Consider the following 25,239-nt stretch of genomic DNA (forward strand, 5'->3'; position numbering starts at 1 on the left):
GAAAATCAATTAGAGAAAAGGATAAAGAGACTTAGGTCTGATAGAGGTGGTGAGTACACTCTTACCGATCTTAGTGTTTTTTATGAAGAGCATGGTATTATACATTAAGTAACAGCACCTTATTCTCCACAATCAAATGGAGTTGCAGAAAGGAAGAATAGGACCTTATTGGACATGGTCAATACAATGCTTTTGAGTTCTGGATTACCGGAAAATTTGTGGGGGAAGCAATTTTGACTGCATGTTTTATATTAAATAGAGTAATCATTAAAACAATACTACTACTCCATATGAAATTTGGAAAAAGAGAACACCAAATCTCCAAGTCTTGAAAGTGTGGGGGTGTTTGGCTAAAGTTGCAATCCCCAGAACCTAAGAAAAAGAAGATAGGACCTAAAACCGTGGATACTGTGTTCTTAGGTTATGCTCATAATAGTAGTGCCAATAGATTTCTAGTCATCAACTTTGAAATAAATGAAATTTCGAATAACACTATATTGGAGTCTAGAGATGCAATATATTTTGAAGACATATTTCCTTTCAAGACTAGAATGCAAAAGCAAGTGGTAGATAGATCATGCTCTAGTACTGACAAAGCCTCCACAAGTATTAGCCATCAAGTTACAATTGAAGAAGAACCTCTAGCTGAACTTAGAAGGATTTACATGGAGTGGAGAAGAACTTTGGTGATGATTTTTATACGTTTCTAATTGAATGTGATCCAACAACATATAAGGAAGCCATGATCTCCGTCGATGCTCCATTTTGGAAAGAAGCTATAAATAGTGAAGTTGAGTCTACTTTACAAAACAACACTTGGGAGTTAACGGATTTACAATCTGGTACTACACCAATTGGTTGTAAGTGGGTATTTAGGAAGAAACTGAAGCCTGATGGAAGTATAGACAAGTACAAAGCTAGGCTAGTAGCCAAGGGATTCACTCAAAAGAAAGGAATTGATTATTTTGACACCTACTCTCCTGTGTCTAAGATTACCACAATTAGGATCCTTATAGCGTTAGCTTCAATACACAATTTAGTAGTACATCAAATGAATGTTAAAACAGCATTTTTGAATGGAGACTTAGATAAAAAAAATTACATGGAGCAACCCGAAGGATTTATAGTGAAAGGCCAAGAACATAAAGTGTGTAAGTTGGTTAAATCGTTATATGGACTCAAGCAAGCTCCTAAGCAATGGCATGAGAAGTTTGACAAAGTCATTTTAGAATATGATTTTGAAATTAATCAGCATGAAAAGTGTGTCTACTATAATGAATGCAATGGACATTGTGTTATTTTATGTCTTTACGTGGATGATATATTATTATTTGGAACAAGTTTGGAAATTGTGAAAGATGTTAAGTCTTATCTATCAAAGAGATTTGATATGAAGGATCTAGGAGAAGCCAATATTATTTTGGGAATGAAAGTAGAAAGAACACAAGCAGGTTTTATTATAAACCAAGCAAGTCCAATTGAGAAAATGCTTAAGAAATTCAATTTTTTTCAATTGTAATCCTGTCTCGACACCATATGAACCAAGTGCGTGCTTACTTTAAAATAGTGGTGAACCCGTGTGTCAACTCGAGTATTCTCAAATGATTGGGTCTTTGATGTATATAGCAAATAAAACTAGACCCGATATAGCTTATGCGGTTGGAAGGCTAAGTAGATACACTCATAATCCAAGTAAAGAACACTGGAATGCTTTAAGGCGAGTGTTTAAGTATCTAAGAGGAACTATGGATTATTCTATACACTATAAAGGATTTCGTTATGTAGTAGAAGGGTACAGTGATGCAAATTGGATCACTGATAGCTCCAAAGTGAAATCTACTTCAGGTTATGTATTTTTTTTTTGGAGGAGTAGCTATATCTTGGGGATCTACGAAACAAACAATAATTTCTAGAAGTACAATGGAATCTGAACTCATAGCTCTTGATACTGCATGTATAGAGGCTGAATGGATTAAGAATTTTTTGCTTGATATCCTATTGGTGAGCAAGCCTATACCTGCCATCTCCATACATTGTGATAATAAGGCTGTGATAGATTTAGTGAGACAGACACATACAAATAAGAAATTAAATAGATATATTAATGTTAGATACAAATATGTGAGAAGCTTATTAAATAAAGAAGTTGTTTCTTTGGACTATGTGAAGTCGGAAAAGAACATTGCCGATCAATTGACCAAAGGTCTATCTAGGAATGGAGTCCTAGATTTGTCGAGGGGGATGGGCTTAAACCCATAAGGAAGTCACCTAGGGAAGAAACCCAACCTTTGTGATTGGAGATCCATAATGCATGACTTATATTCCAGCATTCTAAAATAGGAGATTTGAAATAAAATCCCCTGCACATCCCCATGACATTTGTGCTGATGATATGTGATGTTAAGGAAAGACATTGTCTTGAATGAGTTCCAAGGCGGGCAATCTCCCGCAGAGTACAGGTCACATGTACTCTTGGAGGACTCACCTAAGTGAGAGTAGTCGTGAGGCCGCGACTGTGAGAATTGGGTTGTTCTTTAAAAACACTCATGAGAATCAAGATTAAGCACATGGCCATTAATAGTGCTAACCCGCGCTAAGTTTTTGATCAATTCTATGTGTGTCATATGTTGTAATCTGAATTAGAGGAATCTAGTTCAAGACTTAATTCACTATGATTCATTCAGATGAAAACTATGAATACTAAGTGTAGGTTCAAGTCCAAAAGACACCTACACCCATTGCATGGTATACAAATTGCCCAAACTTCCGTTTCTTCAATTGTGTCTATTTTATTCCTCATAAAGTTTTGAATCTTGTGGGGGATTGTTGGTTATTTTAATTATTTTAATAATATTTTATTTTAAAGATTCAAAACTTATTATTATTTTATTTTTTTTATTTATAATATTTAAGAGTTGTGTTTTATTTGAAAAGTCATATTCCTTTTTAAAAGGGTATGAGGAGTTCTTTAAATATAAAACCTCAGACAGAAAAAAAAAAAAAAAAAAACACGCTAAACTTTTCTGTCTCCCTCAATTCTCACATATCTCTCAGTCTATTTACATTCCTACTTCATAATTCTTGGGCAATTGATCACTACTTGGCAATCTCGTCTGTCGTTGACGTGCATATCGGATCAGACATCCTGTGAGGCTTTGGGTTGTATCTTGGAGTTGTAGGCACCGCCATAACCTGCACGTAGGGAGGCATCTACGGCTTTAGGACAGCGACATTGCGCCTCTCTTTGGTTCACAGGCCAGATTTTCTTATTCCTTTTTCTCAATTTAAATTTCAAAAGTTTGATAGTGATTATACATTTGATTTGATATATTTGATCATATAAATAATTGGTATTTTTCTGCAATATATTTCTCAATCACAACTTTTTTTGTTAAATGGTTTACCCTATAAAGAGAAGCATATAGTAACACATTTGTTATAAAGCTAAGCATGTGTTGAGTAGTAATCGAAAACATGGGAATGAAATTAAAAAAATAATAAATAAAATAAATAAATAAATAAAAACTTTCATATTTGATTTTATTGTTTGACACATATATCCTTGAAAATTTGTAGAATAGGAGCAAAATTAGTAAATTGAGGACATGATTGGCATTTTCAAAGAGTTTGAAAAAAAAAAGCATATTTTCTTAAATTATATTATAGATGGATGATATCTTTTGTATCATTTCTTTTCTGTTGTAGATTCTCTATGTGTTGCCTTATTATTGATTTTTGTGTTTATGTGGTTTTAGAATCTTTTGTCTTGTCAATTAGTTGTTTACGTTCAAACTTTCAAACTCATCCCCATCACATAATTCAGGATCCTAAATTTCGGGAATTTGTTTTGATGTGGTAAATAACATGCTTTGATGTTTGCATATTGGCCCTAGAATAAAAGAGAGACATCAGCTTCCTCACAAGCCTGCCAAGAGCATCTTCACATCTTCACATCTTCAATGTAGATCTCAAACTTTCAAACTTTCAAACTCATCCCCATCACATAATTCAGGACCCTAAATTTTGGGAATTTGTTTTGATGTGGTAAATAACATGCTTTGATGTTTGCATATTGGCCCTAGAATAAAAGAGAGACATCAGCTTCCTCACAAGCCTGCCAAGAGCATCTTCACATCTTCACATCTTCAATGTAGATCTCAACCAGCCTGACAGTTTCAATGCAGCAATTGAAGGATGCATTGGGGTTTTCCATGTTGCTCACCCTATGCCTGACAAAGAACTTGAAGAAGATTCGGTGACGAAAAAATCTGTCCAAGGAGCCCTAGGAATATTGAAAGCATGCCTAAACTCCAAGACTGTGAAGAGGGTTGTGTACACTTCTAGTGCAGCAGCTGCGGTTTACAGTGACAATGGCCGTGACTCGGTGGATGAAAGTACATGGAGCGACATTGAATACCATAGGTCTCTCAAATTATTTGGGACTTCATATGTGGCTGCCAAGACCAAGACAGAACAAATAGCGCTAAAATTTGCAGAAGAAAATGAACTGGAACTTGTGACTTTACTCCCTCCATTAGTTGTTGGTGGATTTCTCTGCAAAACTCTCCCTGCCTCAGTGTATTTGTCGCTATCCATGATTCTAGGTATGTATTGAGTAACATGTTTTGTGAATCAAAATTACGCTTGCTTTCTGAAAACAGTTTCCTAAAACTCATGGGTACTTAGCAATTTTGACACGCCAAATTTAAACTTTGGCACTTCAGTTGGAAGAAACTAAACTAGGAGTTGTGTCAAAATCGCTACCCAAACTAACCTATATTTTCTCCTTGTACATATTATTTAATGTATGCAGGAAATCAAGATCACTACAAACATCTTATGAGGCAAAATATGGTACATGTAGATGACTTGGTTAGTGCCCATATATTTCTTTTTGAAAACCCTAATGCCAAAGGGAGGTACATTTGTTCATCAAATCAGATAACCATAGATGAAATGTCCCAATTTCTTTCTGCAAAATACCGGGGTTTTCGCATTCCCACAACTGAGTGAGTAGTTTCTTTCTAATATTATTATTACATGCTCGATAAATCAGTCTCCGTCATTTTACTCTCAATGTATATAACAATTAAACTGTCTATATTTTTGACATTTCCTCTTGCTTGACCTACAGTTTGTTGAAAGGCATTGAAGGTTACAAAAGGCCTTGCCTCTTATAAAAAAAGCTATTGAGTTCTGGATTTAGGTTTAAGCATCGACTTGATGACATGTATGATGAAGCAATCCAATGTTGCAAAGAAAAGGGTTTTCTTTAAATCGTGTTTGCAACTGGCATGACCCTCTGATTTGGGATAAGATAATCTCTCTTTGAAAATCTAGTCATACGATTTTTATAAATAAGCAACGATCCTCAGAACGAAAGAAAGTTGTTGCCTATACAATTGGGCGAAGGAGTTTCTACTTTCTACAACAAGTGCATGTTTTTGTGTTTTACAAATTTTCTTTTAGTCTATAATGTGAGTGAACAATTGAGAAAGTAAATTTTTGGGACGTCTTCAAAAGTTCCAAGATTATTGTAATATGTATGTCTGCATGCAACAATCCATATGATTGGATAAATATAATTTATGGTAATTATCGTGTGATCTATTGTTAGAGGTCGCATTTGGTGCGATGGCAAGTGCCTTCGTCCATGAGCGGTAGGTCTCGGGTTCGAGACTTGGGAGCAGCCTCTTCATAAATGGGGGTAAGGCTAGCTGACATTCACCTCTCCCAGACCCTGCGTAAAGCGGGAGCCTTGTGCACTGGGTACGACCTTTACCTATCGTGTGATCTATTGTTAAGGCATTCAAATTTACATTTTCAAAATAAAAGCCTCTGAAACTTTTGCTGGGCAACTACATCAACGCCTAGATTCCATATAATTGCACCAAGTTACACCAACGTGTCTAGAAAAAACCCTGTTTTCTAATCTTAATTCCCCAAAACATATTAGATCATACCTAATTTTCATTGCACTAAATTTGACCGTCAACCAAGACTACGTAGAATTTTTAACCGCCCTATAGTTATAACTTGTAAACGTAGATAATTGACACACACGAGATTCTTTCCCTAACACATAATTCAGAGGGAAATTTTCTCAAAAATAATACGTTTTGACTGTTTTTCACATTTTTTTTAGTTGTTAGTTAGGGGTGAGGATCGGAGATCAAGAAATACCAAAGAGCGACCGTTTTCGTTACCTAGGATCTATCTTGCAAAAGAACGGAGAATTAGATGGAGATCTCAACCATAGAATACAAGCTGGATGGATGAAGTGGAAGAGTGCATCCGGCGTGTTGTGTGACCGCCGTATGCCACTGAAGCTCAAGGGAAAATTTTATAGGACGGCAATAAGGCCGGCGATGCTGTATGGCACAGAATGTTGGGCGGTGAAACATCAACACGTACACAAAATGGGTGTAGCGGAGATGAGGATGCTTCGTTGGATGTGTGGGCACACGAGAAAGGATAAGATTAGGAATGAGGATATCCGGGGTAAAGTAGGAGTAGCCGAAATTGAAGGAAAGATGAGAGAAAATCGGTTACGGTGGTTTGGACATGTGCAAAGAAGGCCTACTGACGTTCCGATTAGAAGATGCGACTATGGGACAGAGGTTCAGGGCCGAAGGGGTAGAGGAAGACCTAGGAAAACTTTGGAAGAGACTCTAAGAAAAGACTTAGAGTACTTAGATCTAACGAAGGACATGACACAGGATCGAGCACAATGGCGTTCTAAGATTCATATAGCCGATCCCACTCAGTGACTTGGATTTTCCAAGTCTCCAACTGAGAAGTTTTCCTCACTCGGGAAATTAAGGGAACACTACCCCAACCTACATGCTCCACTCAGAAAGCTTCAACATACAAGCTTTAACAAAAGAAAATTCAAAGAACATAGCGAAGAAGGCTTTGGTGTATTTAACACAATACGTTGAAATGAAGGAAAGCTTATTTATTGATATCCCCGATAAGCTACAAATATGTACATATACATGAGTCAAAATAAGCACACAAGAGGGAGCCTTCACAAAGGTTGCTTAGGAGAAGTCTCAGCAGTCGGTAGAGCCCCAGAAAGAGAAGGCACCGGAGGGGGATCATTTGGAGCCTCAGTACTGGACAGAACCCTAGAAGGAGGAGGCATCAGAGGTTGATCATTTGGAGCTTCATTACGCGGTACAGCCCCAGAAGACGAAGGCAATAAATGCCTTTGGAACAAACCCACAAATCTCTGATGATCAAGTAAAACCTGACCATCAGTTTCCTTCATCTGGTCAAGCTTCCTCTTCATGTTTGTAGCATAGTCATGTGCGAGCCGGTGCAACTGTTTATTCTCATGCTTGAGCCCTCTAATCTCCTGTTTGAGACTCATCACTTCAGCCGCCAATGATTCAACTTGGCGGGTTCGAGCAAATAGGCGTTGGGCCATATTAGACACAGAACCTGCACACTGAACACTGAGAGCCAGCGAATCCTTAACAGCTAACTCATCAGACCGTTTGGAAAGTAGTCTGTTATCTTTGGGAGTGAGAAGGTTCCTGGCCACCACCGCAGCGGTCATATCATTCTTCATCACGGAATCCCCAACGGTAAGAGGACCAGTAGGGGAGACGAAGGATGGGCGCCATATGTTGTCTGGAGAAGGCGGGGCTGCCTCTTCAACAAGGTTCAAGTCAAAACGACGGTCGGAGGGGCCAGACATTTTCAAAGGTGTTGAAGAGAGAAGAGGTCGGACAAATCAAGATCTTAGAAGTGCAAGAATGAAGCTTCTACTGGTGGAGATTCAAGTGTGCTTTGGAACTTAATGCCAGCCCCTATAAAAATCTGCACTCGACGAAGCTTCAGAAATCGAAGAGGCGTTTGCTTTCTCAAAAGCTGGGCTGCTTAGAGATCACGAGGGTTGATCTCAGAAATCGAAGAGGCGTTTGCTTTCTCAAAAGTTGGGCTGCTCAAAGACCACGAAGGCCGATCTCAAAAATCGAAGAGGCGCTCGCTTTCTCAAAAGCTGGGCTCCCCAGACACCACGAGGGCCGATCTCAGAAATCGAAGAGGCACCTACTTTTCCAGCCTTTTCCAGCCTTGTCAGCACCTGTCACACGCACACTCAGTTTTGCGGAAATTATGGGCATTCTGTCAAAGACTTCTGGGGAAGTAGAAAACACATGAATCTTACTGTTCAATCACCCACTTCCCACACGCAACAATAGCTCATGGGTACCACAGATAACTTTGCCAAAGTTCTCTGCCAAAGTTGAGCACGTGAAGCTTGCAGCTCCCACTACATCGCTCTGACCAAGAAGGGTAAAAGAATAGCAAAGAAACAGCACTAACAAAGTTTAGACCCATAAATTTTGAAGGTCTAGCTACCATATTATTACCCACAAGGGTAAAGGAACAGTACCACTGCTGGATAATTGGAAAGTCCCTGTGTGTCAACCTCTGTGCTTCGTGGCAAGGTAGACTAGCAAACATGCCCAACCTTTACTCACATTCGAGAAAACACTCCCAATAAGATTGCTTGCTCCAAAATCGAAGAGGCACCGTCCTCCGAATCTCGAGAGCCAGACTCCCAACATGACTACTTTCTTAAAAATCGAAGAGAGGGTAAAGGAACAGTACCATTGCTGGATAATTGGAAAGTCCCTGTGTGTCAACCTCTGTGCTTCGTGGCAAGGTAGACTAGCAAACATGCCCAACCTTTACTCACATTCGAGAAAACACTCCCAACAAGATTGCTTGCTCCAAAATCGAAGAGGCACCGCCCTCCGAATCTCGAGAGCCAGACTCCCAACATGATTACTTTCTCAAAAATCGAAGAGACACTGCTCCCCGAATCTCGAGAGCCAGACCCCCAGCATGATTGCTTTCTCAAAAATCGATGAGGCATCGTTCTCCGAATCAATCGAAGAGGCGCTCGCTTTCTCAAAAGCTGGGCTGCTCAGAGACCACGAGGGCCGATCTCAGAAATCGAAGAGGCACCTACTTTTCTAGCCTTGTCAGCACCTGTCACACGCACACTCAGCTTTGCAGAAATTATGGGCATTCTGTCGAAGACTTCTGGTGAAGTAGAAAGCACATGAATCTTACTGTTCAATCACCCACTTCCCACACGCAACAATAGCTCATGGGTACCACAAATAACTTTGCCAAAGTTCTCTGCCAAAGTTGAGCACGTGAAGCTTGCAGCTCCCACTACATCGCTCTGACCAAGAAAGGTAAAAGAATAGCAAAGAAACAGCACTAACAAAAGTTTAGACACATAAATTTTGAAGGTCTAGCTACCATATTATTACCCACAACTGTAAAGGAACAGTACCACTGCTGGATAATTGGAAAGTCCCTGTGTGTCAACCTCTGTGCTTCGTGGCAAGGTAGACTAGCAAACATGCCTAACCTTTACTCACATTCGAGAAAACACTCCCAATAAGATTGCTTGCTCCAAAATCGAAGAGGCACCGTCCTCCGAATCTCGAGAGCCAGACTCCCAACATGACTACTTTCTCAAAATCGAAGAGAGGGTAAAGGAACAGTACCATTGCTGGATAATTGGAAAGTCCCTGTGTGTCAACCTTTGTGCTTCGTGGCAAGGTAGACTAGCAAACATGCCCAACCTTTACTCACATTCGAGACAACACTCCCAACAAGATTGCTTGCTCCAAAATCGAAGAGGCACCGCCCTCCGAATCTCGAGAGCCAGACTCCCAACATGATTACTTCCTCAAAAATCGAAAAGACACTGCTCTCCGAATCTCGAGAGTCATACCCCCAGCATGATTGCTTTCTCAAAAATCGAAGAGGCATCGTTCTCCGAATCTCGAGAGCCAGATACCACAGACCACTTTTTCAAAGTGCTCTGACAGAGTTAAAACATGTGAAACTGGCAGCTCCCACTACCGTGCTATGACCAAGCAGGGTAAAGGAATAGCATTACTACTTATTGTTAGGGAGACTCCTATATATGTCGACCTCCATCCCCAACGGACAGGCAGACCTGCAAAAATGCTCAACCCTTCATCATATCTGAGAGGGCACTCCCAACGAAGCCTTTCGAAATATTCAGCTTTCTTTCCCCCCGATAATACCTCTGCAAACAAGCTATACTAGAGCAAGAATATCTCATATCATCAGGGTTAAAAGCAAGAGTATCCCATATCATGCTTTTTCCCTGTCTTTTCTTTTGGCCTTGTTTTTACCTGCAAGACAAGGAGAAAGAGAGCAATCAGTCAGCACTTGGAATCAAGCTCCCAGCCAGGAACTGACTGCCTGGAACCCCTTACCTGATTACTTACCTGGCATTGCTCTCGAGTACTCATCTTCAACATCTTATGTTTCCAGGGAAGATTCCGCATCTGCTTGAGGAACAGATAGGGCAAGTGCGAAGGATACAAGGAAGCATGTGGAGACAAGCGTAACAGCACACGTGCCGATACATTCATTACTCTGTCAAAAGCAAAAGTATCCCATATCAGCAGGGTGGAACGTACTCTAGATTTGATGGACTTGTTTTGACCCTCAAATTCTTCAGTCGGCCTTATACTCTGGAGGAAACCAGAAAACCCTCCAGCTCAGTTCAAGAATAAGCCTGTGGAAAGTTACTTCTTCAAAAGCAAAAGTATCTCATATCATCTCTTCTCATTTTTCTTCTCTTTATCCTTCATGCTGCTGCAAGATGGGGAGAAGGTGAACAATCAGTCGGAGCTCTGATTGCTTACCTTGTCTGTCACCTCTTTCAGCAGACCCCCTAGCTCGGCGACTTGGGGGACTCCTACTACATGGTTTGTATCGCGCTTGACCAAGCCTGAAACTACAAGTAAGCTTCAAGTGAAATTGATACATTACCTTGTGCATCTCCACCAGTTAAAGATACCACCCCTGGATGGAGGAAGAGTACTTCCAGAGAAGATGCCACATCTACCTATGAGACAGATAAGGCAAGTCAAGACGACACCACACTCCGATACTTAGAAGTTTCGTGACTACGAGATCATTCTCCTACAATATTTCCTAATGTCATTTGTACTAAATCATTCACTTGTACTCACTAAATGAGAGCTTGAACCTATGTACTTGTGTAAACCCTTCACAATTAATGAGAACTCTTCTATTCCGTGGACGTAGCCAATCTGGGTGAACCACGTACATCTTGTGTTTGCTTTCCTATCTCTATCCATTTATATACTTATCCACACTAATGACCGGAGCAATCTAGCGAAGATCACAAAAAGCGATCGTTTTCGCTACCTAGGATCTATCTTGCAAGAGAACGGAGAATTAGATGGAGATCTCAACCATAGAATACGAGCTGGATGGAAAGAGTGCATCCGGCGTGTTGTGTGACCGTCGTAGGCCACTGAAGCTCAAGGGAAAATTTTATAGGACGGCAATAAGGCTAGCGATGTTGTATGGCACAGAATGTTGGGTGGTGAAGCATCAACACGTACACAAAATGGGTGTAGCGGAGATGAGGATGCTTCGTGGGATGTGTGGGCACACGAGAAAGGATAAGATTGGGAATGAGGATATCCGAGGTAAAGTAGGAGTAGCCGAAATTGTAGGAAATATGAGAGAAAATCGGCTCCGGTGATTTTGAACATGTGCAAAGAAGGCCGACTGACGCTCCGGTTCGAAGATGTGACTACGGGACAGAGGTTCAGGGCCGAAGGGGTAGAGGAAGACCTAGGACAACTTTGGAAGAGACTCTAAGAAAAGACTTAGAGTACTTGGATCTAACGGAGGACATGACACAAAACCGAGCGCAATGGCGTTCTAGGATTCATATAGCCGACCCCACTTAGTGGGAAAAGGCTTTGTTGTTGTTGTTGTTGTTGTTAGAAAGTATGAACTAATTGATTACACAAGACATGTTGTATATACAAGCAAATTGTCGTGATGCATACTCTACCAAATGATCTAAGGAAAAGGATGGATTGCAAAAGAAATTAGTACTGTGGTTGGTCATTTTATATTTTCAATTAATTATCGCACTATACATTTAATATAAAATCCAGATTGATATAATTATAACAATTCGTTAACATGATAATAAAATACAAAGTAAACGTCATTTATCCTGGTGATGGGCTGGACATTATCTATTTAGTATTTACTAAAACCCAAACACAATGTTACTATTCATTAACAGTAAAGTGACGAAAATTTCCGCCAGATTTTTTTCTAGCTGCACTTTGTTTCAGTTTTTCTACAGTAAAAAAGCGGTTATGCCCTTTTACTCCACCTGTCCATCATCGGTGCATCCTCTCGCATACCTCAAGTTCCTTCCTTTTTGGCCGTCCATTTCTCTCCGTCTCAGACTTTGTTTTCTGTGGCTGTATCGCCTCGTCGTTTTTATTCTTCAAATTATTCAGCCTCTTGCTTTGTTGTTCACGAATTAGTTATCAAAGTTGTTTTCTTGAAAATCAATAAGAGGTTAGAAGTCTCTACCCATTTTTAATGCGGTCGAAATTTGTTCTGGGCTGATCTAATCCAACGTTTGCAGGTAAGAAAGTTGCTTAAATTTTGATTTTTATTGAACTCAAGTAAGTGTCTTCATTTTTTCAGATTGATTTGAAGGAATTTTTTGTCCAAAAAAGCTAGGGTTTCATGATGAGTGTTTTGAGTCTTCCATCTGGGGTTATCCATAATGTTTATATGATCAAAACACAATACATATATATATATATATATAATAATCATAAGCAGTTCGATGTAGAAGACTTACTTGTTGAATGCGTAGAGGCCATGCAATCAGTGCACAATCGATAGAACACCAAAACTAGTTTTGACGAGAACAAAAGAAAACACCAAGTCTTCTGTAAACACCTAGCTTTATGACAATGCTCTATGGGAAGCCTTAGTTGTCGTATCTAGGGTTAGCAGGGACCGGTGTTTATATACTAGTCAAAAGTCTTTAGATTCCATCCATAAGGGAAAGCTAAAAACTCTCATTTCTTGGCTCTCAAGTAAAATATCATAATCCTATATTATTAAGGATTCAATCAAAACCTACTTATAATGTAAGACACTTAATGTAGGATTGATATAAGGATATTGAATCACAACTTAACTGATCTCCAACTTATACATTCCTATTACAAATAGAAGACCATTTATGGTTGATTTATGTTGAATAAATCCAACATTCTCCCACTTGGTCTACTAATTTGTAATGATCATGCTTCAAAACTTATGTCGGATATCCTTACTTCTTTAATGGCCATATTACTGTGATCCAAACCCATCCTTAATTCAAATTTCTGTCAAATGGACTTCTCAATGTAGAACTAACAAGGTTGTAAAGATATTTCATCTCAGAACCTTCATAATCACATACATTGAGTCAACCATTCACATGAAAACCGTCAGATTATGATCTAGAGATGAACTTTAACTCAAGAATTGTCTTACTCTGTATCATCTCTGCTCCACTTCATCATAACTTACATAAATAAGTCCTTATGCTTTTGAACGGCCTTTATGTTTATCAATGCAATCTTTTTACCATTTCAAAAACCACGCTTCTGCTTTTAAACAGTCCGCATGTTTGCCAACGCAAACACTTTTCATCATTCCAAAACAAAACATGCCAAAAGAATTAAATATGCATGCATCATGTGAACACAATTAATTAAAAAAAAACTTTATTCAAACCTTAACTGCGGAAACAAACCACACCTTCAAAATTCAAGCTTAGTGAGTTTAGCTCACTTATTTTACTGCAACTAAAACCAGATTTCTACTCCCACTAACTCAGCATATCTAAGTTTGAGATCATTCCCATATTTGCAACATGCTTCTTGAAGGACATGACTGGAAGTGGCTTGTTCAAGGGATCCGCAAGCATCTGTTCAGTATCAATATAGGTAATCTTTATGAACCCTTGCTTAATCTTCTCCCTAACCAACTTATACTTGATGTGCATGTGCTTAGTCCCAGAAGATCTCTTGTTGTTTTTGGAGTAGAAAATTGCAGCAGTACTGTCACAAAATATTTTCAACGGAATTGTGATAATATCGAGAACTTTCATTCCCTCTATAAACTTTCCAATCCAAACTGCTTGAGAAGTAGCTTCATAACAAGCCATATATTCAGCCATCATAGTAGAGGTAGCTACGTTTTTCTGTTTCATACTTTTCCATGAGATTGCTCCTCCAGCCATCATAAAAATGTAGCTAGAGGTAGATTTCAGTGAGTCTTGACAACCTGCAAAATCTGAATCATAGTAGCCAACCAATTCTAGCTTGTCACTTCTCTTGTACACCAGCTTATAGTCTTTAGTTTTCTGCAAATACCTAAGCACTTTCTTTGCTGCAATCCAATGAGCATGTCCTGGATTCGACTGATATCTTCCCAACAAACTCAATGCAAAGGCAATGTCAGGTTTGGTGCACACTTGTGCATACATTAGGCTTCCTACAACTGAAGCATACGATTTGTCATTCATCTCTAGTTTTTCTGTTTCAGTTTTAGGGCACTGCAGCTTGCTCAGCTTATCTCCTTTTGTCACTGGCACCTCACTTCCACTACACGTTGACATATTGAACCGTTTGAGTGTCTTGTCAATATATCCCTTTTGTGATATTCCAAGCAAACCTCTTTCTTTGTCACGAGTTATTTCTATCCCCAAGACATAGTTTGCTTCTCCCATATCCTTTATCTCAAAATTATCACTAAGTGTCAACTTAGTTTCATGCAGCAAAGTCAAATCAGTGCTGGCTATGAGGATATCATCCACATATAGCACTAATATTGTAAATTGTCTCCCACTGGATTTAAAATATATACATTCATCTTCTGAATTCTCAGTGAAACCATGTGATTGCATTACTTCATCAAACCTCAAGTACCATTGTCTAGAGGCTTGCTTTAGGCCATAAATCGATTTCCTGAGTTTGCAGACTAAGTCCTTACCATCTGCATCAATGAATCCCTCAGGTTGTCGCATATAAATTTCTTCCTCCAAGGTGCCATTTAAGAATGCAGTTTTTACATCCATTTGATGTAAATGAAGGTCATAGTGAGCTACCAAAGCCATTACAAACCTGAATGAATCTTTTGTTGAGACTGGTGAGAATGTCTCAGTGTAATCAATTCTCTCTTGTTGAGTGTATCCCTTGGCTACAAGTCTAGCCTTGAATCTTTCAATTTCTCCCTTGGAGTCATTCTTAGTCTTATATACCCACTTACATCCGATTGGTTTTGCTCCATTTGGTAACACTGCAAGTTCTCATACTTTATTCTTTTTCATTGATTCAAGTTCACTCTTCATGGCTTTGACCCACTCTTCTTGCTGCAATCCACTTATAGCCTCCTTATACATTGCTGGTTCACCAATGTTAATATCTGCTTCACTCAGATACAACATAAAATCATCTGAAATGGCTGATTTCCTCAACCTTGTAGATTTTCGAAGCACACGTGCAAGAACCTCAGGAATTTGTTCTGTAACTTGTGCTGGTTCATGAGTGACATTTGGTTCTTCCATGTTGCCTATAGTATCATCAGTGACATCCATTAAACCATTCCGCACAACATCCTCAATATTTTCAGTAACTGGTGGTAATAGAAGATTTTGACTTGTGGTTGAAGTCTCTACACCAGTGTCTTTTATATTTTCTTGTAAATCTTGTTCTTCAAAAACCAAGCTGTGATTTAAGACTCCCTCTGTCATCTCTTCTATAAACTTCACTTTATTTGTCTCAATGAAACGCATGGAATTTCCAGGGCAATAGAATCTGTATCCCTTGGTTCTCGGTGGATAACCAATGAAATAACAACTTACAGTTTTGGGATCTAATTTCCTTTCCTGAGGATTATACGCCCTTGCTTCTACTTTACATCCCCATATTCGCAAATGTAACAAGCTAGGCTTTCTGTTGTTCCAAAGTTCAAAAGGTGTCAAAGTGATAGACTTGCTCGGTGCCCTATTGCAAATATAGTTTGCAATTTTAATTGCATCACCCCACAGAAACATTGGCAAGTTGGTAGTGCTCATCTTACTCCTCACCATGTCTTTTAATGTACGATTCTTTCTCTCAGAGACACCATTTTGCTATGGTGTTCCAGGATTTGTATATTGAGCTACAATTCTTTCACTTTGCAGATAAAGTGCAAAAGGACCTGGATTTCTTCCATGCTCAGTGTATCTCCCATAGTATTCACCACCTCTGTCAGACCTTACAGTCTTAATTTTCTTATCTAACTGTTTTTCAACTTCAGCCTTGTAAATTTGAAAAGCATTCAAAGCACTAGACTTCTCCGTGAGCAGGTACAGGTAGCAATATCTCGAATAATCATCTATAAATGTGATGAAATATCTATAACCATCATAAGTAGGTGTAGGAAAAGGGCCACATATGTCAGTGTGCACAAGTTCCAGTAATCCATTGCTCCTGATTGCATTTTTCTTGTGTGTACTTGTCATTTTTCCTTTAATACATTCAATACATGTAACCGAATTGTCAAACTTAAGTGGTGGCAGTATACCACTTTTACTTAGGTTCTTTATTCTCTCAATTGAAATATGCCCTAATCTTCTGTGCCAAAGAGTTGATGAAGTCTCATCTTGATTTAATCTTTTCTGACCAATTAAAAGTGCTACATGACCTGATTCTTTGCAATTTAGTCTAAACATCCCACCAATATGTAAACCATCTCCAATAATCTAAGAATCTTTGTGAATCGAAAAAGCACTGTTATTTATTGAAAAAACAAAATCTTTCTTAACTAGCTGACTAACTGATACTAGATTCCTTCGAATTGAAGGTACATAACATACATTCTCAAGATCTAATGAAAAACCAGATTCTAACTTTATTCTAACTGTTCCAATAAACTCAACATCAGCTCTTCCTCCATTCCCAACGATCACTGAGACTTCATCCCTTCTTGGCACTCTCTTGCTTATACCAAGAATCTCTAGCATATTCAACATTATTTGTTTCAAACAAACTAAAACTTCACCTTTAAAAATCATAACATTACCTTTCCCCTTGCCGCTGTCAAGCCACTTTTTATACTTCTGGCAATGTCTTTTCATGTGACCAGGTTTCTTACAGAAAAAACACTTGCCTTTGACAGCTTTGTAACCCTTGTTTACACCTAGCTTGGAATGATTCGATGCCCCCTTGTTGTTATCTTGCCTTGCAGTATTATTATGGTGATCAGTCACCATATTCACTTTCTTTTCAAAGATTTCCTGCCTTATATGTTGTTCCTCATGCACACAGATCGCAATTAGTTCATTCAAACTCCATTTTTCCTTTTGTGCATTGTATGTGCTTTTAAGTTGTGAATACTCATTTGGCAATGAGTTAAGTGCCACATGAACTAAGAAGGGATCACTCATAGGCACTTTCAGAGCATTTAATCTTGCACCAATATCTAGCAGTTCTAATATATGCTCTCTTACACAACCTATACCATTATACCTTTTGGTCATGAGCTCATTCATGAGATTTCCAGTTTCTGCCTTATCTGATTCCTTGAATTTTTCATCAATGGATGCCAAGAATTCCTTGGCATTCTCGGACTCAGGGATGCCACCTCTCACGGTGTCAGACATGGACTTCTTGATCACCAAGAGAGCAATCCGATTAGCCTTCTGCCACTTTTCATATTTTGCTTTGACATCAATTGTAGCATCTGCAGCAGGTTCTGGAGGAGAAACTTCCCTTGTTGCTATGTCCAAATCCATTAAACCTAGACAGATTTCCAAGTCTTGTTTCCACTTTTTGTAGTTTGTTCCACTTAGGGTTTGAACAGTGTTCACAACATTCATCACTGAATATACATATACAACATGCATGCATTGATTAAACTATTCCCAAAACTTTATAAAAACGAAATTGATCCAACACTTGTGAGCAAGATGGATCAATATGTTTTTTGACACTGATTTATGTGTTATACCAGTTCATGCCGATTCCCAACACTTGTGAGCAAGATGAGAACCTTCACTACTGATATAGCATATAAATCATGTCATACCATTCATATACGATCCAGAAAACAATGATCAACACTTGTGAGCAAGAAGATCAGTTTCTATATCATATATGGAATGCAATTTAATGAACAGCAGCTTTACTACATGATTCAACCTATCATGATAAACGGCTGTAGCTTGAATATATGATAGACTGAATTATGTAGATGATGTTCATATCAACTTTATAAGTACGAAAGTACTAACAATTATGCAGAACAGTTAAAACTTGTCATGAATTGAAACTATGCAAGTTGATCAATTGAAACCTCATGATATATTGATTCTTTACAGGTTTTGATCATATAAACAGTTGCTCTGATACCAATTGTTATCCATAATGTTTATATGATCAAAACACAATACATATATATATATAATAATCATAAGTAGTTTGATGTAGAAGACTTACTTGTTGAATGCGTAGAGGCCATGCAATCAGTGCACAATCGATAAAACACCAAAACTAGTTTTGACGAGAACAAAAGAAAACACCAAGTCTTCTGTCAACACCTAGATTTATGACAATGCTCTATGGGAAGTCTTAGTTGTCGTATCTAGGGTTAGCAGGGACCGGTGTTTATATACTAGCCAAAAGTCTTTAGATTCCATCCATAAGGGAAAGCTAAAAACTCTCCTTTCTTGGCTCTCAAGTAAAATATCATAATCCTATATTATTAAGGATTCAATCAAAACCTACTTATAATGTAAGACACTTAATGTAGGATTGATATAAGGATATTGAATCACAACTTAACTGATCTCCAACTTATACATTCCTATTACAAATAGGAGACCATTTATGGTTGATTTATGTTGAATAAGTCCAACAGGGTTTTGTTTTGTTCAAATATGGGGTTTTGTGATTTTGAATTTACAAATGGATTGAAATTTCCTTTTTGTGATTCACCTTCAACTTAGAACCTAATACTCACTCACTGTTAAAGCAACTTCCTTCTCTCTTCTTCTCCAACCATGGTTGCTGATCCACAGGGCATCATGGTGAATTCTTTGACATATTTGTTTCGGGTTTGGTTTTTGTGTTATCTTTTCTTTGTTCAAATTTTTATGATTTTAATTTTAAAAATCTGGGTTCAAGAATTTTTTTCTGAGTTAATTCATGATATTGTACGAAAGTATGGTTTATTCTGTTCTCTTTTGGTTGGAGGTAAGAATTTACTTGGAAATGTTTATTTGCAGGTTGGATATGCCATTTGACAAACTATGGTTTGTTCCTATTTTTGTAATTTATTTTCATTTTATTCTTTATTCGTTCAAGTTTCAATTTACACCATTGGAAGATGTTTTCTAATTGGTTATGTACCATCATGCAGCACTCAAACACTCTCAACAAATACCCACTTTCTCCCTCTTTGTCATGACGATTGCTGCGTAGAACAAGCCCCAACGAAGATGAGAATCTGTCCTTCCCAAATTGCACAATTAGAAGATATAGCCAAAGACTTGATATAAATACATAATTTTGAAAAGGTTCCTGCTGCTACTAATGAAAATTTTTCAAGAGGGTTTTCCTTTCTTAAAATGAGTGTCCTAAATGAGTGTCCACTCTCTTCACCTCCCCTCCCATCCAAAAACCCACCCTATCCCACCCACCCCCACCTTCCCCGAGCCCTTTCTCCTCTTCACCCCCACCCCCTTTCCCCCCGCACCCACCCTCACACCCGCACCTACCCTCCCTCCGCACCCACCATCTTCCCTCCTCTACACATCCCACTCCTTAAATCCACACCCATTCCTCCCATTTTCACCTCACGAACCCAGCGATGGCAACATAGACGGGATCTGGATTTTTTTTTTTTTGGGTTGAAGGTAGGGGGGTCGGGTGAAGAAAATGAAGATGGGGGAGAAGAGATGAGGAGGAGGAGGTGGGGGAAGACGAACTGAAGGGCTTTTTTTTTTTTTTTTTGGGTTGCAGGGGAAAGAAGATGAAGATGGGGGAGAAGAGAGGAGGAGGAGGGGGAGGGAGGTGCGTCTGCGTGGGTTGTGGGGGGATAAGGTTTCTAGGTTTGGGGGTTGTGGGGAGGTGTGTTTTAGCTTTTGTTTTTGGTTTTTATTTTTTATTTTTTATTTTTATTTAGAAGATTCAGGTTTTTTTAAAAAAAAATTAAAATTTTTTTTTTGCCACGTGACACAAATGTGGCAACCAAGTCAGCGCTTAACGGATTAATAGATGGAAAATGTAATGGAGGTATTATTTTGAAATAAAATAGTACGTAAGATATGAAAGTGAAATGTTTTAAAGGAAAATTAATGAAAAGAGTTTGAAAACTTTGAGTTTTAACGATAAGGATAAAATAAAAGGTAAAGTGAATAGTACCAGGTTGGACTTTTTAGTGTAAAAATGTGATTTTTTGTTAAAGTGAACAGTATTGCGAGCTTTTCGTTAAAACTCCCATGTTTTAAAGATGTATGGGGTTGTAATAGACCTCAAACCTGAGGGGATATTATGTAATTTATCCTAAATTTTATCTTTTGATCCAATGGCGGAGCCAAGATTTCATGACAATGAAAGCTTGACAAAGAAGTTCTCAAATATTGGTTGTCTATATATATTAGCCCTTATGCATGTCTAACATTGACATAATCTTTACCTCAAATTTAGTTTTCTATATATCTTTGATCTTCCAATACTTCTTTATCCAATATTTAGTGTTGAATAAAAAAATTGAATTCGAATCCCAACCTCATTGATTGAAAACAAATTCTTGGTGCTCCATAGTTTTCTTTCAAACCCAAAATATGAACTAAACATGTATGTTTATTTTAGGGGTATGATATTCACATACCATTTTTTACTTCTCACACACCTCTTATTAATTTCTGACATTTGATCTTCTTCCATTCATTTAATCCGACGATCGAAAATTAAGAAAGTGTGTAAGAAGTAAAAAGGGTTGTGTGGATAGCACACCCCTTATTTTATTGTAGTTACATTATTGTTCTAAAAATCCCTGCCTAGACCCATTCTAGGCGCTAGGTGGCTGGCCATCGTCCTAATTAATGTCTAGGCATTTGAAAATTAAAAAATGGCGCCTAGATGTGCTGAGGCGCCCACATAGACTGCCTAGCCCGCTTAGACCTGTCTAGGTCGCGACTTACTTAGACAAAAAATATATAATTTTCATTTTGCGTTTTTTTTCAATAAATTGTAAGAGATTTGTTACATATTTTAAATGAACATACATTATATCCTTATTCCTCATGTTTTCATTATGTTACAATACTTCATAATATTTATATCATTTTATTTTGTAGTTTATGAAGAAATTATATATATATATTTTAAGTATAAACAAATACTTATTTACACGAAATATAATAGATTTACTTAAATCCACCTAATCGGCTTAGGCAGGCCTTCTAGCCACCTAGGCGCTAGGTCTCAGCCCGCTGCCCAACTAGCACCTAGCGTCTTTTAGAACCATGAGTTACATATTAAATACTCTAATTAATACACATTTATATTCGATTCCTTAGGTTAGAATTAGATACTAAAATTTAGTGGTAACAAGGGCATCTTGTTTGGGTCAAACGCATGCATTGCCCCCACCTTGTCTCCACTAGTGTTTTGATTTTTTTGATGGATAAAAATTGAAAGGATTGTGTGAAACGTAAAAAGTGATGTGTGGATAACACTCTTTATGTAATTGTGATCTATTAGATAAGTTTACATTTGGAAATGTAGATAATGAATAAACACAAACTTTAAAATTTAAACACATCGAGCTATGATTAATAGGACGGTGAGTGAGCAAAAATGGACTATGCATTTGGTTGCGAAGGATTAGGAAAATTTGGAAAATTAGCATACTAAAATTTTCAAACATTTGTTTTGCCCACACCGTATGATTATGCGATACGTGTCCAATGCATGCAGATGCAGTCAATCGTTGTCTCCAGAATGTCGTGGACCAATGGAGGCGGATACGTGTAACTCTCCTGCGCGCGCTTTCTATCAGACGAACGAGTATATAAAGGCTGCCAAACCAAAAGAAGAAGCAATTAGGCCGTTCTGGAATTTTCTTGTACCAGGTACGAATGTTTCATAGATCTGGTATTCGTGTCGTGTTTTCTGTGTTCGTGTCGTTTTCGTGTTATACCCGATATCTTAACGGGTTATATCATGTAACGCCCGTTAAAATAAACGGGTAAAATGACTCAACCCGAAATCGACCCGATAATATTAACAGGTAATATGACCCGACCCGTTACCCGTTAAGGAAAATATATTTTAAACCAATAAATAATCAATTGAAAAACATAATACTAAATAAGTATGTACATATCATATTGTTACATCCAAAACATAAGAACGCATTTTTCTTTTAAGTATATTTTCACATACCTAAAGTATTTAATAGTTTTTAACTTAATGTAGAAGTGTAAAAAAATATAGAAAAAATATATAAACGCTTGTAATGACAAGCTTTACAACTTTCATGAAGAGCTTTACTTCGAAATTCTCCACTATAATCATATAAATCATAAATTAAAATTTAACCGTTGGTTGTTTTTTACATTTACACTTCATTGTTCTCATCAAATTTTGTTTTTTCAAATTTTCCTTTTTGAAAACTTGATCTATTAGAGGATGCAGGAAGATGAATGGTTTGGATCATTGATATTATGTTCAGAGTTTTACAGTTAGTGAAAATATTGTTTGAAGTTTATAAAGTTTCAACAAACTATATGACATCGACTCATATTTCAGTTAATCGTAAATATCGAAACGTTGAAGGAAGATTTTGTGAAAAACATGTTCATTTAAGCAACATCTATTAGCATGCAATTAACAATTAAATGCGGAATCATGCTTGCATGCACTTAAAACAAAACATTAACCATGAAATTCAAAGCCTAGTAGATTGGTGAACCAAGACTCAACTCAAAACAAAATGAGTTGAGATTTATACCTTTGTAGATTCCTCTTTGCATAAGCAAAGGCTAATCACCCAAAGAGAGGGCCTTCATTCCTTGCATCTTAGATCTATGGATTTGGATGGATGAAATGGTTCTCCAAGTTCCCAAAATTGAGAATCTCTAAGTATCCACACCAAGGTAAGATTGATGAAGAAATGAGTGACCTTGGAGGAGAAAGATTACTAGCTAATCCCTCCAAGGGGGCCGGCCTCTTTAGAGAGAAAGGAGAGCTTTGTGTTCTCTCCAATTTCCTAAAAAGAAACCCTTAATGAATTTTGGCTATAAAGTTCTTTATATAGTCAATTCTTTAAGTGATCTAAAGAACCAAAACTCTAATTCATATCAAATGGCCGGCCACATAAGGGATTTGGGCTTTTTGGGCCCTTGTGAATCTTTATTCATTAAATTGTCATACAACTTAAGTCAATGGGCTTGAAGTTCGAAGCCCATTGGGTCTTAAGGTCCAAAATTATCCCGAGGTCTTTAACGAACTTATTCGTTTGATTAATTAACATATTAATTAATCCTTGCCATAAACAATTAAACCATTTAATTATTCTTACTCATCTCCATTGTTTCTTCAATCTTCACCTTACACGGTGTACGATCCATTAGGTTTCTTTTAGCGAGGCAGTGGGCGATTAAAACCATTTCAAATCGATTGTGAATTGAAACTTACTTTCAATTCTCCCTTTAGTGATTATACACGTTTAGGGCTTCCACAAACCATGAGTGACACCTAGCAGCATATCATGGTTACCCAAGCTAATCAGAAGAGGTGGAGAACTTATTCAGTTTAGGATTACAAATGCAATACGGTTTTTCTCTAATACAATACTCTTGACCACATTGTTTGGTTTGATAGTTTATTCATGTCTATTATCCAATGTGATTCGTGTGCTTATATGATTACCTTGAATGTGATTTGGAACAACTTCCTAAATCTCATTCATACTCTGGCCAGAGATTCTTAATCATATCATAGAGTATTCTCCCCTAAACGGTTTGAAGGTTAGAGATCCCTTGTTGCACATTCACTTGCCTCCATAGCTAAGTGGCTTAACCCTAACTATGCCGTGGACACCCTCCTGATGGAGTGACATTTGACATAATCAAAGATCAAGGACTTAACCACAAGACAACTATGATGCCTCAGGTCAAAGGACTACTTTGCATTATCCCAACCATAAGTTCTCATGTGACATGAATATGAGAACTCTTCGTTGATCGTGTTCAGTGAACTCATTCTCTATTGAGCACCTACGTATTTGTCTTGATGTCACACACACCAATGACTCGAGACTAATCACTCTCCCTGAGAGAAGACACAACACGTACTGATCTTAACGGACTGTCAATGCCCAATTGGCAATCCTATGATCAGGAACGTTTAAGATATATATACGAAAGAATGGTCTCATGAATCTAACTTCTTTAGATTGCATTCTCCCAATCACATATTCCTTGGACTTATCGTTTAAGCATATAACATTTATATGAGACGGCTTAAAACAATAATCTTTGCCCTTGATATTAAACTAGATTAGTTTAACATGTGAAATGTCCGTAAAGTATCATCATATGATTGGTTTTAGGGTACATTTCCAACAAACGTGATATCAAAGATCTGAACCGTTCATCTTCTTACATCCGCCAGATGATTATGTTTTCAAAAAAGAAAATTTTAAAAATTAAATTCAGTAAGAAGAATAAAGCGTAAATGGCAATCGACGGTTAAATATAAATTTAAGGTTTATGAATTATAGTGTTGAATTTCGAAGATGACCCCTTCATGAAAGTTGTAAAGTTTGTCACTATGAGTGATTGTATATTTTTTTTTACATTTTTTACACTTCTACAATAATTATTATTAATTTTGCCCTTAAATAAAAAACATAATTCATGAAGTTTTGGAGGATTTTAAAAATCTAAACAATAATGTAAGTGTAACCATTATCTACTTGTGGATGAATAATGATGACTCACGAGTGTTTATATATTCTTTCACATTTTTCATACTTGTATGTATGTCTTCTTAGTTCTTGCCTATACAAATACTATATTAGTTTATTTTAATTTTGGACATCAACATATTAAGTAAAATTTATCATAGTAATGATAAGGAACTCATAATAAAAATAAATAATGACTAAAACTTTTTTTTAAAACTTATATAGAATAATACTACAAAACTATATATTTAATATAGAATATATTGTATATATTAATATGGCTATTGTATTTTATAATAAATCTTTTAGTAATTAAACTTTAAAATTATCAAAATAATTTTTTTCTTAACGGGTCGAAAC

The 25,239-nt window shown here is 37.5% G+C and overlaps 1 protein-coding gene and 1 long non-coding RNA gene across 2 annotated transcripts; both read left to right on the forward strand.

Moving 5' to 3' along the window:
* Positions 1–4,095: 4,095 nt before the first annotated feature.
* Positions 4,096–5,604, forward strand: LOC126629505 (vestitone reductase-like). The gene is made up of 3 exons (XM_050299566.1): positions 4,096–4,604; positions 4,814–5,009; positions 5,135–5,604. Exons 1-3 carry the CDS (start codon positions 4,226–4,228, stop codon positions 5,178–5,180), a joined length of 621 nt encoding a protein of 206 aa, XP_050155523.1. The 5' UTR covers positions 4,096–4,225; the 3' UTR covers positions 5,181–5,604.
* Positions 5,605–12,264: 6,660 nt separating this feature from the next.
* LOC126628979 (uncharacterized) lies at positions 12,265–19,464 on the forward strand. Its single transcript, XR_007625643.1, has 3 exons — positions 12,265–12,499; positions 19,187–19,213; positions 19,321–19,464. It is a non-coding gene; the product is annotated as an uncharacterized LOC126628979 (long non-coding RNA).
* The last annotated feature ends 5,775 nt before the right edge of the window (positions 19,465–25,239 follow it).

The sequence above is a fragment of the Malus sylvestris genome, chromosome 7 (genome assembly GCF_916048215.2).
Source record: "Malus sylvestris chromosome 7, drMalSylv7.2, whole genome shotgun sequence".
NCBI lineage: Eukaryota > Viridiplantae > Streptophyta > Magnoliopsida > Rosales > Rosaceae > Malus > Malus sylvestris.

Coding starts and splice junctions, on each gene's coding strand:
- LOC126629505 (XM_050299566.1), top strand. CDS start 4,226: ATGCCTGACAAAGAACTTGAAGAAGATTCGGTGACGAAAAAATCTGTC. Junction 4,605..4,813: donor GTCGCTATCCATGATTCTAG/GTATGTATTGAG, acceptor TAATGTATGCAG/GAAATCAAGATCACTACAAA. Junction 5,010..5,134: donor TTTCGCATTCCCACAACTGA/GTGAGTAGTTTC, acceptor CTTGACCTACAG/TTTGTTGAAAGGCATTGAAG.